Consider the following 18609-nt stretch of genomic DNA (forward strand, 5'->3'; position numbering starts at 1 on the left):
TAATACTAGCTTTATTTGATACTAGCCATACCCAACATGTTAAAATACCCCCCCTTCTAAGTATGCGTAATTTTTAGATGTGTTGAGGAGGGTTTATATTCTCTTTATTTTAATTCTCGTATAAATGCTCAGGTATTGTGTTTTAGTGGTATATTTCATGAAGCATCCAAACAAAATGTCGCGTATCAAAATATGTATAATTGTTTTCATCAAATTTACTATATTTAAAACCAGTTTTTCGTCTGATTCAAATCTTGTTTCCATTTCTAAAGATTTTTTTCATTCATTGTATTTTAAATTTGGAACTGTATTAGATTGTGGCTCTGATCTTGGTATGTTTGTTTTTTAATCACATTTTTATTCACCATTTTACCCATTATTCAACTTTCATATTGCATTAAAGCAAGCTAAATAAATATTTAAAGAAGAAGAATTAACATATTTCAGTTGAGAATACTTCACAAATTTTTCAACTGATGGCGCCACAATCAGCCAATCTATTAAAATGCTACCTGCATCTGGAAGGCATAAAGTATAACTTTATATACAAAAGTATAAAATGATCGTTTAAGCCTGCCAAACGTCAGGTCGTAAGCCATGGGATGCTCAAACTTTCATATTCTTCTAACCCTTATCCGCACTCCAATGGTGCATAGGGCACTGCATCATATAAACGCAGTGTTATCTTGATCGTTAACACATGAAGGAAAGGTGATCAACCCTCCGCTTCAGGTAACAATCCAGGGTAATATTGAGTAAATATTACAGTGAAAAAATCACTTATATTTTTTTTACTCTCCCTGGGAATCGAATCCGGGACCTCCAGAACTGTAGCCGAGCGTGCTGATCACTACACTATAGAGGTGTAAACTTCCATATTCTTTCATATAAAAAGAACGATAGATGTTTCGATATCAATTTAGACACCTATAATATTGACATCCGTAGGGTGAATAATCCAATGTCTGAAATTAAAAAATAAAAATAATATTCTATTTGTCCCTATTTTTTTACAGAGATTATTGAACTTACAAAAAAAATATCCCAAGTTGTGAATTTGTGTGTATCCGTGAAGAATTTGAATGCAAAGGATTTTCAGGAGTATGAACAAGCCAAAAAACAATTTGTCTCCTTGTTTTCTGATGGAGATATTCATCATACTGCTCATGTTTTAAATCTGGATTGCCCAGCGTCCAATCACATACTGACTCATGTAAGAAATTGTGATTGTTTTCAATATTAATACTAGCTTCACCCAGCCATGTGTTCCTGTGACTTCTTCTTCTTCTCCGTCTTAATCCTCATTGCTGAGGGTTGTGACCCTTGCAGAAGCAATGACTCTTCTCCAGTTATCCCTTGACTGCGCTGCACGTAGCGCTCCAACCACTGAGGTGCCTGCTGCTGCCTTAATTTACTTAACGCATGAAACTAGTAATTATTTTTCAGAATTTGCAAATCACATAATAGAAACGAACAGCTAATTTGACTCACATACATTTAATTATTAGACTCACTTACAAACAATGGTCATGTCATGAACAGTTTAGAAATACATAATAATAAATAATGAAACCCTTATCCGCACCCCAATGGTGCATAGGGCACTGTTTTATTTAAACGCAGTGTTATTTTGATCGTTTACACATGAAGGAAAGGTGATCAGCCCTCCGCTTCAGGTACCAGTCCAGGGTAATATTAAATAAATAATACAGTGAAAAAAATCACTTATATTTATTTTACCCCCCCTGGGAATCGAACCCTGGACCTCCAAAACGGTAGCCAAGCGTGCTGACCATTACACTACGGAGGCGGACGTTAATTTTCATAAAATGTAATTCAATAATATGCTTTTCCAAAATACGTCACCATTGTTATCTGTATTTCCTTTTACGAAATGTCCTATTCCCTCCCCCCCTCTGTTTATTACCCCACCTACCTAGTTTAACTAATCACCTGTCGATGAAAGCAACTGTAGTTTTCGAAACTAGTTGTGTGTAATAAAATAATAATCAATAATTGGTATGTACTTTTTTGATAACAGGCTTCAGATATGGAATTCTTCGATGAGACACACCACTGGCTGTTAATTGGTACCAATCTCACCAAAGTAATGCACACTCTAGCTCCATTGAACATAAGAATCGACAACAATGCCATACTGGCTTTGCGAGGAATATCCCAAGGAGGTAAAATTTTGTTGTATTTTAAGATTTAATTTATCCTAGATAAGTTATCTACTTTTTCTCAATGGTGCATAGGGCACTACACTGTACACTACGCTACGCAATTAACATATCCGGACCGAAGAGCGGGATTTGAAATCTTCCTTAATCAAATATTCCAATCCATAACTTCTTGGTCATTCGAACAATTGGATCCATTTTTTTGTAATATTTGTAATAATGCTTTGATTTTTTTTTTTTTTTGAATATTCATAATAGATACATTGGAACGTTTGCTTTTTGTTTATCCATGATGTGGTATTTATTTCACTCTAACTACTGCGCGCTACAACTGTGTGCAAGCAAAACAGTTATACAGAAGTGACTGATATTGTTCAGTATAAATTAGGCTTGAGGACAAAGCTTTTTGCTTCTAATCCGGTTGACATTATAATCAAATTATAATAAAATTATGTGACTTTATAACAATGTCAGTGCTCACTCTAACTACTGCGCGCCACAGCTGTGTGCAACTGAGACAGCTTGAATGAAGAAACTGATAGTGTTCAGTATAAATTAGTATTATTGTGTAATTAATATACTCAAATTATAATAGTATTACGTGACTTAATAACAAAGTTAGTTTTTAAGTTATATAACTGGTATATTTATTGAATAATCCTTTTCTACTAGATCCATGGTCTCTGTTTGACATTTACAATCCCGGAATAAAGTATGGAGGCAGTTTAAATGTGACTTCAATAGGTTTATGGACGCCAAATACAAACCATCAGAAATCTTTGCCATCGAAGTCGTTCAGAAATGAAACAGTTCTTAGAAAAAAATCCAAAGACATATTTGGCAGCTATGAAAAGGATACATCAACAAAACGTAGGTTTTTTATTTATTTATTTATATCTTTATGTTTAAAATTTCAGTTATCTAAGTAACTAACTAACCACGCCGCTTCTACACAAGGGTAGGCAGGGAGAATAGAACGCCATGCCACTCTGTCTTTGCAAGCATTCTTTGCCTCTTCCATAATCATGCATCTTCTCCTACATACCTGCCAAATATTTTGACTTCTGACATGACTGCTTTCAAGTTTTTGAGATACCTGATCATGTTTATTTTTTCTCGGTCTTCCTCTGCTCTTTTTTTCAACTACATTCGCCTCATAAATTTGTTTTACCGTTCTTTCCTTGCTCATTTGTTTCACATGTCGCTCACTCCTTTCAAGAACATCATAAATCGAAAATTGTCAATGTTCAGCTGTTTTCGGAATGCCCAGAAAATGTACTATATCCCAGCAAAGGAGGCATATTTTTAACTTAATATTTACCCGCTACAGGGCAGAAATTGTTGTTTTTGCATTTTGAAGAAAAGGCTTTTTTGATTTATTTTTAAATATACTGTATATTTTTCAAATGGAGAAAAAACCTTCACGTTTTACCTAAAAAGTAAAACTTTTTACTGTTGCACAGTAAAAAGTTCAATAAGTGGCTTTATATTTATTTTTAATACATTGTATTATATTTTTAAAGGAGTAAGTGATCTGAAACCATCTCAACACACCTTTCTTAATTTTATCAATTACAGACATTTGAACACTCAAAATATTGTTATTATTATTAATTTGCGCTTTTGATGCCATGTTTCCAATTGTTTTTTTGTTTTTTTTTAGAATATTTCAATGCAGTTGGTTTTCCAACTACAGAAGGAAAAACGTTTCAAAATGCACAATGGTTGTGGTACAATACTCTTGATAAAATTTCCCGGAGAAAAAACCTACAAGGAATCATTATCGATTCTACAATTGCAGTAAGTAACAATTTAAATAAAATAAAAAAACTATACAAGATTGTATAAAACAATAAGAATAGGTACTTGAAGAATTGGCAGTATTAACATAGGCATTATATCAAATATTTATATTGGCATAAACAGGGATGTGTTATGTCACGGGATACCCATTTAACATCATCATCCAAATATGTATCACATTTACATAAAATATTGAGTTGAGATATGTATCACATTAACATAAAATATTGAGTTAAGATTTGTATCACATTTACATAAAATATTGAGTTAAGATATGTATCACATTTGCACAAAATATTGAGCTAATATATATGTTACACGCATGTTACATAGATGTGATATATTCACATTTATATAAAATATTGAGTTAAATAAATAAAATATATATCACATTTACATAAATTATTGAGCTAAGATATATATCACATTTGCATTAAATATTGAGTTAAGATTACAGAAAAACCGAAAGGAACCTTAATGAATTACTTGTCCACGCCATATAACGTGGAAATGGATACCATGCATCGCCACAACTATATCTTATACACTCTGCTTATGGATATATACAATTTCAAGTAAGTCCTCTTTATGAATATATACAATTTCAAGTAAGTTCTCCTCGTGGATATATACAATTTCACGCTAGTTCTCCTCGTGGATATATATATATATATATATATATATATATATATATATATATATATATATATATATATATATATATATATATATATATATATATATATATATATATATATATATATATATATAATTTCAAGTAAGTTCTCCACATTTCTTCAACTGCTTTTAATGTCTGGCTCTGAAATTTTTATTGTGTTTGGGTACCGGTTTGATTCTCAAAGTTGTAAAATATTAGATGGACCGGGAATTAAACCGTTTTTTTTTGTAATGTCACATTAAAAGTTATTTAAAAATCAAATCTTCTCTCCTTCCCCGTTTTCTTCTTGGTGCAGACGTTGTGGTGTTTTTTAAGAAATATTAGCCTCCCACGATGCCGATCCTCAGGTGTCAATCCATCTCTTTGTTGGTCTGCTCCGGAGTAGTCTACTTTGAGGTTGGCATGATGGTTCAGCTTTATCATTTCTCTTGGGTCCCTTAGACTTTATCATGTCCACCTTCAACTATATTATTTCCCTCCGGTTCCTTTTATATCCATTTTTGACTGTATTAGTTTATATTAGTGTTACCATTTTGGCTGTCCAAACTTAAAACACAGTAAAGGACATTTTTTTGTAGTACTTTTTTTTGCATTTTTGGACTAAGTAGAATCTACTTAGTCCAAAAGTGCAAAAAAAACGTAGTACAAAAAAATGTCCCTTACTGTGTTTTGAGTTTGGACAGCTGATTTGTTAACAATGTTTTTTTTGTATTGGTCTCGTCAACAAATAAGTAAATAAATAATATGTTCTGTTTCAGAATGAACGTTATACGGACCAACAGTTGGGGATACATCAAGAATGGATCCTGGACGGGAGTTGTCGGGGTTCTGGTGAGGAAGGAAGCTGATTTGGGAATAACTCCAACTCAATATAAAGAGAACAGGTTCCATATTGTGGACCAGACTGTAGTGACATGGCTTGCTAGGTATGCTACCCTTACAATGTAACCATTAAGAATTCCAATAGTGATCATGGCTTTAAGAACAGTGTACGTCGATGGTTGCTTCTCGTTGGAAGGGACAAGGTAGAAAGTGAATTAATTAATGTCCAGGTGTAATTATTTTATTGTTTAACCTTTGTACTGTAAATTGTTATTGTATCTATTGTATGTAATTAATATAATCTAATTATAGAAAAAAAAACAAATAAATTTTTTAAAAGATTGTATTAACATGCAAGTATTTCGGCTCAACACAGGCCATGCCTTAAGAGCCGTAATACATATAGTAAAAAAAAAATTAAATGTTTTCATCTATGAAATAAAAAAGGTAAAATCAACCTTGATGAAGATAAGCTATTCCCGGAATTTGAAATCCCGAAAATATATATGTTTGTATTGTGTCCATGTGAGTGTATGTGTGTGTGAGTGTGTTTGTTTGCGAAAGAATGTTTGTTTTATACCATGTATATATTTGCAAAGACCTGTAATTGGCTTTGTGGTAATTGTTTTGTTTACTGTCATGTATTAGAAGCTGTTGGTTTTCCTAAAAAATTAAAAAATATAAACCATGGTTTACTTGATAACTTTGTTAAGACTGTCCCTGGTTTTTGCAAATGATAAATATTTATGCCCCAACCAGAAACATGAGAAAACGTCAAATATTTTACTGTTATAACAGCCGGACAGTGTATGGATTCAATGCTCCTATACACCGAATGCGAAACAATGGCAATGATTTTGCGGACCATATTGATATCTGGAATTTGTTACTTCCTAACTATAAAGCGATAATAATTACAATATTTCAGGCTAATGCATAATTCCTTGTTTTATATGTTCATCCTTGTTTAGATAAGTACTTTTTGTACCAATAATATATTTAAAAAGAGAAAATATATATTATATTTTTCAATATGCACAAATTATTATGGACAAATTAGCTACGGCTGTTAATAAAAGAAGAAAAAAACACATGATAACCATTCTAGTAATCAAATTTATGTATCGTAGTCGTACAGGAGAAAGTGATCAACTAACAAAACGTAAAATGTTCAGGAGGGCCATTTAAGTCAATTTTGCTTGGCAAGAAAATAAATATCATAGCAGTTAGTCATTTTTAAATAGTCTATATATTATATTTCCAAGTTTAAAATCCTTTGGAATTTAATTTGGAATTTTGGAATGTGGTACAAGCCTCGACCTAGTCTATTTTTTGGATGCATTTCACAAAAAAAGTCTTCTTACTTTTGACTTATACATTTTAAATTTAATAACTAACTAACTAACCATCACGCCGCTTCTCCGCAGGGGTAGGCAGAGAGATAGAACGCCACACCACTCTGTCTTTGCAAACATTCTACGCCTCTTCCACGTTCATGCATCTCCTCATACATACCCGCCGATTGTTACGATTCCTAACCTGACCGCTTTCAAGTATTTGGCATACCTAATCATGCCAAGTTTTTCTTGGTCTTCCTCTGCTCCTTTTTCCAATTACATTCACCATTTATAATTTACAATTCAATTAATTAATAAATAATGTTTATCATTGCTTTTAGGCCAGCAATTTTATTCCGACATCCGTCAAAGGAACAGGGCCTCAAAGACAGTTTCACAAAACCCCTGGCTCCCGATGTATGGTGGGCCACAATCGGAGTACTGATCATCACCACTGTTCTGCTGAGGATAGCGTTTTCACACGAGGTACTTACAATCTTCTTCTTCTGTAGAGATTCCCTTACCATGTACTAACTAGCACATTGATCGTATCACCAATCACCAGTCTTAACTTTATTTCGGTAATGTAAAGACAAATCTGTCTCAAACCAAATATAACAGGAGAGCAAAAACAAACTTGTGAAATTAAATAACCCATATGTTTTATGTATTTTTATATGTACATATCTTCATAAAACTAAATAAGTATTGCAACCACAGCTATATCCTATTTCCAGAGTATGGAATACACTGTTTTAGACATTTTGTGGAACAAACTAAGAAAATGATAAATTTGACATATATACCCCTTTGCCTTTACACTACCGATTTATGATCACCATAAAACTTCTTAGTGTAGGTACATTACGGAAAATGGCAACCTTCAAATAGTAAATATTGTAAGTGTACTGGCAAAAAACTCAAAAATATGCAATTTTGACTTGATGATGCATATTATAAGTTTATATATTAATTTTTAAATCAAACACAGATTTTTTTAGTCTAACAAGTTGTATTTTATTAACAAAAACACAAAAAAAAATCATATTGAAACAATTGTCACAATATTAATTTTTTATGTGTTTCTGTTAATAAAAAACCACTTAGTAGACTCAAAAAATCTGTGTTTGATTTAGAAATTAATACGTAAATTAAAATAGAGTTCTACAAATTAAACGCCAAATCAATGAATACATATTATTAGTTTTAAACATTCTATAAACTGGCAAGATTCTGTCCGCCTCCGTAGTGTAATGGTCAGCACGCTCGGCTACCGTTCTGGAGGACCCGGGTTCGATTCCCAGGGGGGGTAAGAATAAATATGAGTGATTTTTTCACTGTAATATTTATTCAATATTACCCTGGACTGGTACTTGAAGCGGAGGGCTGATCACCTTTCTTTCATGTGTAAACGATCAAGATAACACTGCGTTTATATGACGCAGTGCCATATGCACCATTGGGGTGCGGATAAGGGTTTTATTATTATTATTATAAGCTGGCAAGATACACTAAGTAGTTTGAAATGTCATATTTATGTGGTTTTACAAGTAAATTCACCTTTGAGTATAATAGCGGGTATTTTATACAGGCTAAAAGCTTTATGTATGAGGAGATGCATGAATGTAGAAGTGGCGAAGAATGTTTGCAAAGCCAGAGTGGTGTTGCGTTCGATTCTCGCGGCGTGATGGTTAGTTAGTTTTTTAAAAGCTTTTAATAACAGGTTTTCAAACAGGGCATTTTAGAGTTAAGGTGTTTTGCCAGTTTACCCACGATATATTTTTTTAATCTTCTTCTTGGTGTGCCTTGTATGCTGTTTTTAAGAGGGATTAGTCTCCTACGATATCGATTCCCAGCTGTCAATCCATCTCTTTGGCGGTCTGCCCGGGAGTCTTCTACCTTGTAATCTGGATGGTTACATTCTCCTCACATCGTATACCATTGTCTCCGTCATTGCCTTCCCCACCTAACGACATCTTCTTTCTAGCATCTTTCTCTTATCTTGATGTTCCTTATTGTATCTCATATACTCTTGCCAAATATGCTCCTTAGAGTCTTCATTTCTGACATTCTTAGTGCATTTTTTGGTTAGTACAGTGTCTGCTCTGCATTCGATCCCATATCTCTCACTCCTTTCAAGAACGTCATAAATCAAAAATCGTCAATTTTCAGTTGTGCATGTTTTCAGAATGCCCGGAAAATGTACTATATCCCAGCAAAAGAGGCATATTTTTAACTTAATATTTACCCGCTACAGGACAGAAAATGTTGTTTTTGAATTTTGAAGAAAAGGCATTGTTTAATAATTTTTTAAATATACTAAATATTTTTCAAATGGAGAAAAAACCCTCAGGTTTTACCTAAAAAGATCTGTTGCACAGTAAAAAGTTCAATAAGTGACTTGATATTTATTTTTAATATATTGTGTTATATTTTTAAACTTTAAAAACGTTCTCCAGAAAAATCAAGTTTTTTGATTTATGACGTTCTTGAAAGGAGTGAGCGATATGTCATGATGGGTCGCACGCAAGTTTTATATATTTTAATTTTGCTGCCGATCTTCATGTCGGGGTTTTTCTATAAAGAATTTTGCAGACATCTTAAGACGACTGCAGTCTTGTTTACTTGCCCCATCACTTCACATGGTAGATCTGTTCGACCACACAGGTCCACACCCCAGTATTTGAACTTTTTCACCTGTTCTACTATGACGGCATCCACAGTCAAGCTACATCCCATCGGGATTCGAGAGAACACCATGCTCTTAGTCTTTGTAGCATCAGATATTTATAATAATATCAATTCCGTAGGTATTTAATAAGCAAAAATGTATTAATTCCTGTATTTTTTAAGGCAAAGTACATAAAACCTTCTGGTTCTCAACAACAATCAGAAATGATCGAGGATGACTCATGGAATTATACTATACTGATGGCTATACCTGGTATTTTGTTCCAACAAGGTAATCTTTAAAGTCTGTTCAAATCATATCATCACAAAAAAAATTGTATTGACTTTGAAAAATATTTTTATAAATTTTGAGTGTGTCCAAATACTTGCTCACAAATCCACTTAGGAGTTTTTTTACATTTTTACATCTCAATATATATTCAATTTTATCACAAAGTTCTCAACTAATCAACCTATGTTCCAAATCTATTGAATTACTACCCGCAAGTCAAAAGGATCCTATACCGTTACATGAATACAAGTTTAAAAAATTAATACAATATGGTTGTTCAATAATGGACTGATTGGCGAATTGTTACACAAGAGTATAAAATGATTGCTAGAGCCAGTCAAATGCCAGGTCGTAAGCCCTGGGATGCTCAAACTTTCATCTTCTTTCATATAAACGATAGATGTTTCATCTCACATAAAGACGCCTTTAATGTTGATATATCATCCGTAGAGTGAATATTCCAGTGTCTATTTAGCTTTTCCACCTCCGTGGTCTAATGGTTGCATGTTTAGCTACCGTGCTGCAGGTCCTGGGTCCAATTCCCAGGGGGTGGGTTAAAATAAATCATTTTGATTTCACACTCTAATATTTTTTTTAGCATTTTTGCTTTTGCCTTATAGCACTTATTTTTACTTTATTGCTCTTCTCAACTTGTTTATCTTATAACTGTTTGTTATTTTTTTTTATTTTTACTTTAGCTCTAAATTAAGTTTGCCCATTAATCTTCGTAACTTTTTCTATATTTTATTCTTGCTGTTTACTTTTAACTCATTTAACATTTGTGAAATTTTGTAATTGGAATGTTACAATTACCTGTTTTATTTGTTATTAACTTTTGCAAATGTATTTATGTTAATGTTCTGTTAAATTTATAATAAATAAATAAAATGAAAATATTTGTTTTTTATTTGGAAATTTAACAAACGGTTACATTAATTAATTTTTATTTAAATCAAAAATAAAATAAAATTACCCTGGACTGATCCCTGAAGCGCAGGAGTGATCACCTTGCCATCTTATAAGTAAAAATCAATAAAATACTGTGTTAATATGATGTCTTGTCCGCCTCCGTAGTGTAATGGTCAGCATGCTCGGCTACCGTTCTGGAGGTCCCGGGTTCGATTCCCAAGGGGGGTAAAATAAATAAAAGTGATTTTTTCACTGTCTTATTTATTCAATATTACCCTGGACTGGTACCTGAAGCGGAGGGCTGATCACCTTTCCTTCATGTGTAAACGATCAAGATAACACTGCGTTTATATGACGCAGTGCCCTATGCACCATTGGGGTGCGGATAAGGGTTTTATTATTATTATTATTTTTATATGATGCAGTGCCCTATGCACCATTGTATGCGAATAAGGGTTAGAAATATAGTATGTTTTTCCAAATAGTGCTATTGAATAATATGTTGCATAATTATTTTCAGGTTTAGTGCACAACCCTTCAATATTTAGCGGACGGACTATATCATTGTTTGCTTTGGTTTTCACCTTCCTGTTGTACCAGTTCTATTCAGCTTCTATCGTTTCTTCCCTCTTATCTGAGCCTCCCAGAACCATCGTAGATCTCAAAGACTTGCTACATAGCAAACTGAAAGTCCTGATACAAGATATAGCGTACAATTACGATTTCTTTGAAGTGAGTAAAACTTTTGATTTTGTTTATTTGAGTATGTTTTCTAGGGATGGAAAGTGTAAGGAATATGGGTGTGTTATTGACACGTTTGTGAAAACAACATAGCTGCGATCGTGTGCATACCTGGATAGTCTGGCAAGCGGATTTTAATATTTAATTTAATTTAATATTAAGTCAATATTACCTTGGACTGGTACCCAAAGCGGAGGGCTGTTCACCTTTCCTTCATGTGTTAATGATCAATATATCACTGTTTATAGTTTATATGATGCAGTGCCCTATGCACCATCGGGTGCGGATAAGGGTTCGAAGAAGAAGGCATCATGGGTAGATCACTTAAATCAGCCTATTACAGGCTGCAAGCCCTGTGTGTTCCCAGACTTCCAGATTCTTCTTCATCTACATACTTATATAAAGAGTAGTATCTACTTATAAAGAGATATCAATATAAAAAAATTAGATATTAACCCTAGATAACTAAACATTTGTCCACACGATGACGCCCCTCTCCGAGAAAGTCAAGTGCACTTACCTTCCCGCGCTTTGCACTCGCCACGCTTTGTTTACCTTCCTGATTAGTGCAAATAGTTCATCGGGTGATGCGATTGCAATCATGGGTAGAATTTTAAATGTTAAACCATATTTTGCATATTAACACCTAAAGCGCGATGCCCTCAAACAAAACGCGCCCAGCGGTGGTGGGTCTGATCTGACCCAGTACAGAAATCGCCTTTTAGGCGTTTTTTGTCGGGTTTTTATATTTTATATATTAATCAAAATAGGCTACATAGCAATAGGATAATGTGTCATAAGTTTTGTATGAGAATTTTCAAGTTTTTGATAGTTTTGAATTTAAATTATCCAAGCGCTTCATTTTACATGCGAACTCGACCGAGCGCAGCTGCTAACTACCACCGCGTAGCATGTCGCATCCGCGTGAGGCATGATCGGCATGAAGCGGTGGTTGTAAACATGTTTATTTTTACTGAATTCAAATAATTTGTGTTTTTAATTTTTTAACTATATTTTAAGTCAACATCATAAAAGATAGAATTTTTAACTTTTATTTGTTATCTTCAAATATAAAACGTGGCGGTTAGCTCCAAAAACCACAAAATGATTCTGGGATTTTGACTTGAGTTCATAATTCAAGATAAATTTTTGTCCATAATGCAATTAAAATTTATTTTAAATACAGTGAAAATGGTAATTTTTTCATTGAAAAATATAAACAGAATTGCCCAAAATGGTGTAAATATTCATTTAATGTTCGCCATTTCTTACATAGATTTGCGGGTCTTAGAAATTATGAATATAATTTTGTACGGTACTACATAAAACTAATTTTTGGGTATAAATTATTTTTATATACAAGTTCGTTAGACATAATAGGTAACAAATTTAATTTTAATATTGACAAGTAAATTATTATCCAAAAATCAGAAGACAATCGCTACTTTTCTTGTTAAAGTCGATGTCTTCATCACTTACTGACATTTCTTACAAAACCAAGTTTTCTGTTTCACTTTAAAATTCTGTATCTAAGGTTTTTGAATTCTAAATCACTGTCATCTACACTACTTTCTCACTTTTCTTTCAATTTTAGAACTGTCCAAAAGTCGTCCAATCTCGTTATGAGATATTTATTTTTTTCCTGCCATTCATTGTGGTAAAGTGTCGTAAAGATTTTTTTTTTTTAAAAACTAGAAATTGTTCAAACATAAAACAGTTTATTGTGAAGTTTTGAAGTTAGTAACTTTGTGTATGTCGGTGTTGTATATATACATAAATCTATTATATACTATATATTACCACTATTTGTGGTATTTTCTAAGTAAAACTTAAATTAAAAATGGTTAGATTTTACCAAAAAGTAACTGCCGAATCAATTTATGAAAATATTAACAACTTATGTAATAATTACACTTTTTTAAACGTGATCCTTAGTATTTTTCATACAAGTAAACAAATAAATCAGTTTAAAACGAATGTAAAAAAAACAATATACAGAATCAATCGCCAAAGATTGACAATGTTTGCTTTTGTTTTGGGGAGTTCGAGGGCACGGCAGACGGCACACTAACACATTGATAGCGAACAACTGACCTTACTCAACATGATTTTTGATCTTTTATTTGTTCTTTTTTTTTAAATAACTCATTCGAATCTGGTCCGATAATTTTTGTTTATATCTCAATTTGTAGGTAATTGTTTGAAGAACGATTACACTGAAGGAAAACGACGTAAAAAAATTACCTATTAAGTAATTAATAATTTTCCGCGATGGTGGGTCTGATCAGACCCACCATCGCAGAGGAGGTGTTAAAAGCATTGTTGAGAAGGATGGAAGTAGACTGAATGCAGTCGAAATGCAATATTTTAGAAGAATGTGTGACAAAATGATGAATGATAGATGTTCAAATAGTGAAATAAGGAAGGAATGCAAAGCTGAGATTATCATTATCGATACAATAAAGAAAGGTGTGTTGAGATGGTTTGGACATGTGGAACGAATGAGTGAGGAAAGAACAGTAAAACAAATGCGATCACACAATAATTAGGAAGTGACCTACAACTAAATCATCGTCCCGTTGATGAAAGTTCAGTTACTACGTTAGTTGTTCGTAAAGGTATGTATTATTATGACATCAAGGTCATGATAAAAGATATTCTTGGTGAGTCTTCAGACCCTGAAACTCCTGTTCATTCTGTGACTAATGTGCGCAAAATCTGTTATTTATGTCCATCAAAGGCTCGTAGGATGACAAAACATCGATGCACGAAACGCAAAAATGCCATTTGTCGATCGCACAATATTGACATATCGCTCACTCCTTTCAAGAACGTCATAAATCAAAAATCATCCATTTTCAGTTGTGCATGTTTTCGGAATGCCCAGAAAATGTACTATATCTCAGCAAAAGAGGCATATTTTTAACTTAATATTTACCCGCTACAGGATAGAAAATGTTGTTTTTGCATTTTGAAGAAAAGGTATTGTTTAATTATTTTTTTTAAATATACTTTTTTTTTTAAATATATTTTTCAAATGGAGAAAAAACCTTCAGGTTTTACCTTAAAAGATCTGTTGCACAATAAAAGTTCAATAAGTGGCTTGATATTTATTTTTAATACATTGTATTATATTTTTAAACTTTAAAAACGATCTCCTGAAAAATCAAGTTTTTTGATTTATGACGTTCTTGAAAGGAGTGAGCGATATGTAGTAAGTATACGGTATATTGATTTTCTGTCAAAATTTTATTCCCAATAAACCAAACCTATGTGTCATGTAACCAGTTACTATTTTCGATAAATACTTTTGATAATTTTTGCGTTTTTAATTGCGTAGTCCGCCTGACGAATGTTTGGTTACTATGTATCTACAAATTTTGACACAACGTTTGAAGAAGAAAACTTATGAAGTAAAATTTTAAACTATATTTTTATCATTTCAGACCACAACAGATCCGATAGCGCTAGAACTGTATAAGAAGAAGGTGATCGCTAAGGATTTAAAAGAAAATTTTGTATCTGCTGAAGATGGTTTGGAAAAAGTAAAACAGGGGGGTTATGCTTTTCATGTGAGATGTTTTTTTAAATATCATTTATAATTAGCCGTACCTGGCCACATATTGCTGTGGATCACTCTGCTTTAATAAAAAAGACAGAAAATAAATAGCAAACAATTCTAATATGCATAATTTCATAAATTTCATAATGCTTGTGATGCAATGAAAATATGAAAAAAATCTATCAAACAACAATGCAATCGAAAGAATTGAAAATGTAAAGCGACAACAGCTGTCAAGAAGCACTGTGTCCGCCATGATAAATGTTAAGTATTGTGATTTTGTTTTTAAGTTGGCAAATAGATGGCGCTGCCATGCTAGTATAAAAGCTGCTTAAAAAGACAAACATAGTTTCAATGTCCCATGTAAAAAAAATAGCTGTCCCAGGTAAATAAATGTGCAATACAGGTAAATGGTGAATGTTGCACTTGTGTAAAGTGATGTCAGGTCAATATGCCCTGTAAATACTCAGACTTCCACATTCTTCTTTATCACGACAGGCGCCGTGGCATAGTTGGGTAAATGCTCAACTGCGAAACCTGCGTCGTGGGTTCGATTCCCGCCATTTGCAAAATAATTTGAAGAAAGATTTATTTTAAATTTGTCTGGGTGTTTTTGATTTGTTTTTCACATTTACCTTCCATATCCTTTCTATTCTACCTGCGGACAACCCTCAAAGTAAAGACTTGGCGGATTATTCCTTTAATAATTTTTTTTTATAAATCTGTTTTGTTTGTATTAAATTATAAGCTAAAATAATAAAACTGAAAATTATATCTTCTGGCGTTTCTCATGTATGTGATTATTATCCAGGGTTCAGACCTCACATACTAACAAAAGATTTCTGCTCAATAAAAAGCTTCTTTTCATCTCACTAATAGATGTCTCTAATGAAGTTCAAGAACAATGTTTCGAAATTGGATCATATATATGGAACTTCCAAGACTTCGAGTAGTGTGATTGTCAATGATGGGTAGAATTGGTGAATGTTACACGTGTGTAAAGTGATCACTTAAACCAGCCTATGACGGTCGTCAGCCCCGTAAATGCCCAGACTTCCATAGACTGACATTTCATCTTTGATGAGACGTCAAAAATGTGTGTTAATTGCGTTTTGTTTGTGCATTCAGATTGACGTAGCCCGAGCCTACAAGATGATTCCTGAAACTTTTAGTGAAAGAGCTGTCTGCGACCTTGCCGAGATGCAGCTATTTCCGGCTAGACCTCTTGTGACACTCGTCAGGAAGAAGTCTCCCTACAGGCAGCTTGTATCCAAAGGGTAACTTGTTATTCGTTATCTACTGGTCACAACTCTAGATACATACAAAACGAATTAAAATAATCTAAAATTTAGACTTAGACTAGATTTAACTAAAAAAGAAGGGTAAAACAAATTTATTAGGCGAATGTAGTTCATAATAGAAGCAGAGAAAGATTGAGGAAAGCTTTGCTATGATATTTCAAATACTTGATAGTGGTTTTGTCCGCCTCTGTTCTGGAGGTCCTGGGTTCAATTTCGAGGGGGGGTCAAATAAATATAAGTGATTTTTTCACTTTTATATTTATTCAATATAACCCTGGACTGGTACCTGAAACGGAAGGCTGATCACCTTTCCTTCGTGTGTTAACAATCAAGATAACACTGCGTTTATATAATGCAATGCCCTATGCACCATTGAGGTGCGGATAAGGATTTGAATGAAGATGAAAGAACTTGTTATTAATTTAAGTTTTACTTGGTAAATACCACTATTTCTTAAAACCTATTGTAACACGTGTTTCGATGCATTCCGCATCATTTTCAATCACCGTATGTGAAACTAAGTCTACGTTATTTATTTTAATCCTTTATTCACACTCGATGGTGCATAGGGCACTACATCGTACAAACGCAGTGTTATCTTGATCATTAACACATGAAGGAAAGATGATCAGCCCTCCACTTCAGGTAATATTGTACCAGTCCAGGGTAATATTGAATAAATATTAGAGTGAAAAATCACTTATATTTATTCGACCCCCATGGAAATCGAACCCGGGACCTCCAGTATGGTAGCTTAAGGTGCAGACCATTGAAGAAGAAGATGAAAAATTGAAGAGATGAAGACCACAAAGTATTCTGTGATTTGCAGATTACGTCGTATCCAGGAAGTGGGTGTGATGCAGTACCAGCGCATGGTGTGGCACCCGTCTCGGCCCTTGTGCCCGCCGAGCGCGCAGGGAGGAGTCGGGAGTGTTTCCATCACCGGATTCGCCACGGCCTTACTTCTCCTGGCAGCCGGATCCTTCCTGGGGCTGCTCATCATGCTCCTGGAGATCGTAGACTTCCACCGTGGCTGCAGGGCTTTACGGCCCATATGAGAACCTAACCTCAACTTATATTTAGAATATTTAAAGCACTAACTTTGTGGTTCATTGTAATATACAGTGGTACCTCGACATACGAGTTTAATTCGTTCCGCAACCTTGCTCGTATCTTGAATTACTCATATCTCAAAGCAAATTTCCCCATACAAAACAATTGAACTACCATTAATCCGTTCCAACCTCCAAAATGTCACCCCCAGTTATTTTTGTTACGTGGTTTTGAATAATAAAAACGTATTTATAAATATCAAATATTTATTGCACAAAAACAAAAAAGAGAATGTAAAGAAATAAATTAGATATCCTCACTGGTCTTTGCCTTTTTCGCTACATTTTTCTCGCTTTCACCTGTAGGCCGTTTAGAAAAAAACATGTCCAAAGAGGTTTGTTTCTTCCTCCCTCTCAGAATGTTCCGGAAATGAGTTAGGCAAGTGTCATTAAAAAGGTCAGATGCACGACCTGTTGCAACTTTTTCTGGGTGTTTTTTTTCCACGAACTGTGAAACTCTCTCCCACATTCCTAAGATCTCCTTTATCTCACTTGTAGAAATAACCTCCTCCTCTGACTCCTCAAAACCAATTTCTTGCATAACCTCAGTATGCTGCTGTGACTGTAACTCTTGTATCTCCTCAGTCGCCAGTTCCTGGGTGTGCTCCTCGATGAGCTCGTTCACGTCTCTCTCTTCCACCTTTAGACCCATGGATTTCCATGGAACCGAACTCGTATCTCGAATTTCGCTCGTAACTAAAAGCAAAAAATCACTTGCTCGTCGGCTCGTATCTCGAAAAACTCGTATGTTGGGGCACTCGTATGTCGAGGTACCACTGTATTATAATGAGAAATAAAATAACTTTCCTTTTTGATCCACTTTTTTTTAATATTATAAACCAACTAGTTCCGGCATAAGGTTGTTACTGAAACTAGTTGGTTTATAATAATAAAAGTGAGTGGATCAAAACACAAAGTCACACAAAGCCAAGCTTTTTGTGATAGTTTGGGATTATTGCCCACTAAAAAAAAACCCTTCTCTCCTTCTGCTTCCCTGGAATCAACTTTCAAGTATTACTACAGGGAGGCAGCTATAGTCCTAGACCTTTTCTATGGTTTCTACACTCCTAGTCTTTGGTGGATCTTTCCACTTCTTCATTGGTCTTCAACCGACCTAACCTAATCTTACCCTACTTTCTTATTCTGCTTGTACCCTGTGATGTCTTAACGTTGTAGATCGCTCTGGCAAACAAAGGCT

At 33.9% G+C, this 18609-nt stretch overlaps 1 protein-coding gene across 1 annotated transcript; it reads left to right on the top strand.

Moving 5' to 3' along the window:
* The first annotated feature begins 2050 nt into the window (after positions 1-2050).
* Positions 2051-18188, top strand: LOC148307261 (ionotropic receptor 84a-like). Its single transcript, XM_088263615.1, has 9 exons — positions 2051-2186; positions 2856-2976; positions 5424-5591; positions 7166-7310; positions 9678-9786; positions 11216-11427; positions 14883-15008; positions 16127-16275; positions 17129-18188. Exons 1-9 carry the CDS (start codon positions 2051-2053, stop codon positions 17355-17357), a joined length of 1395 nt encoding a protein of 464 aa, XP_088119741.1. The 3' UTR covers positions 17358-18188.
* Positions 18189-18609: the final 421 nt, after the last annotated feature.

This window comes from Brachycentrus maculatus, unplaced genomic scaffold, assembly GCF_059751285.1.
Source record: "Brachycentrus maculatus isolate JH-2025_06_01 unplaced genomic scaffold, ASM5975128v1 h1tg000202l, whole genome shotgun sequence".
NCBI classification, from domain to species: Eukaryota; Metazoa; Arthropoda; class Insecta; order Trichoptera; family Brachycentridae; genus Brachycentrus; species Brachycentrus maculatus.

Bases quoted from the DNA above. Each gene is read 5' to 3' on its own strand.
- LOC148307261 (XM_088263615.1), top strand. From the start codon at position 2,051: ATGGAATTCTTCGATGAGACACACCACTGGCTGTTAATTGGTACCAAT. The intron at 2,977-5,423 runs GTTCAGAAATGA...GTTCTGTTTCAG, and splicing joins AAATCTTTGCCATCGAAGTC to AATGAACGTTATACGGACCA. The intron at 11,428-14,882 runs GTGAGTAAAACT...TTATCATTTCAG, and splicing joins ACAATTACGATTTCTTTGAA to ACCACAACAGATCCGATAGC.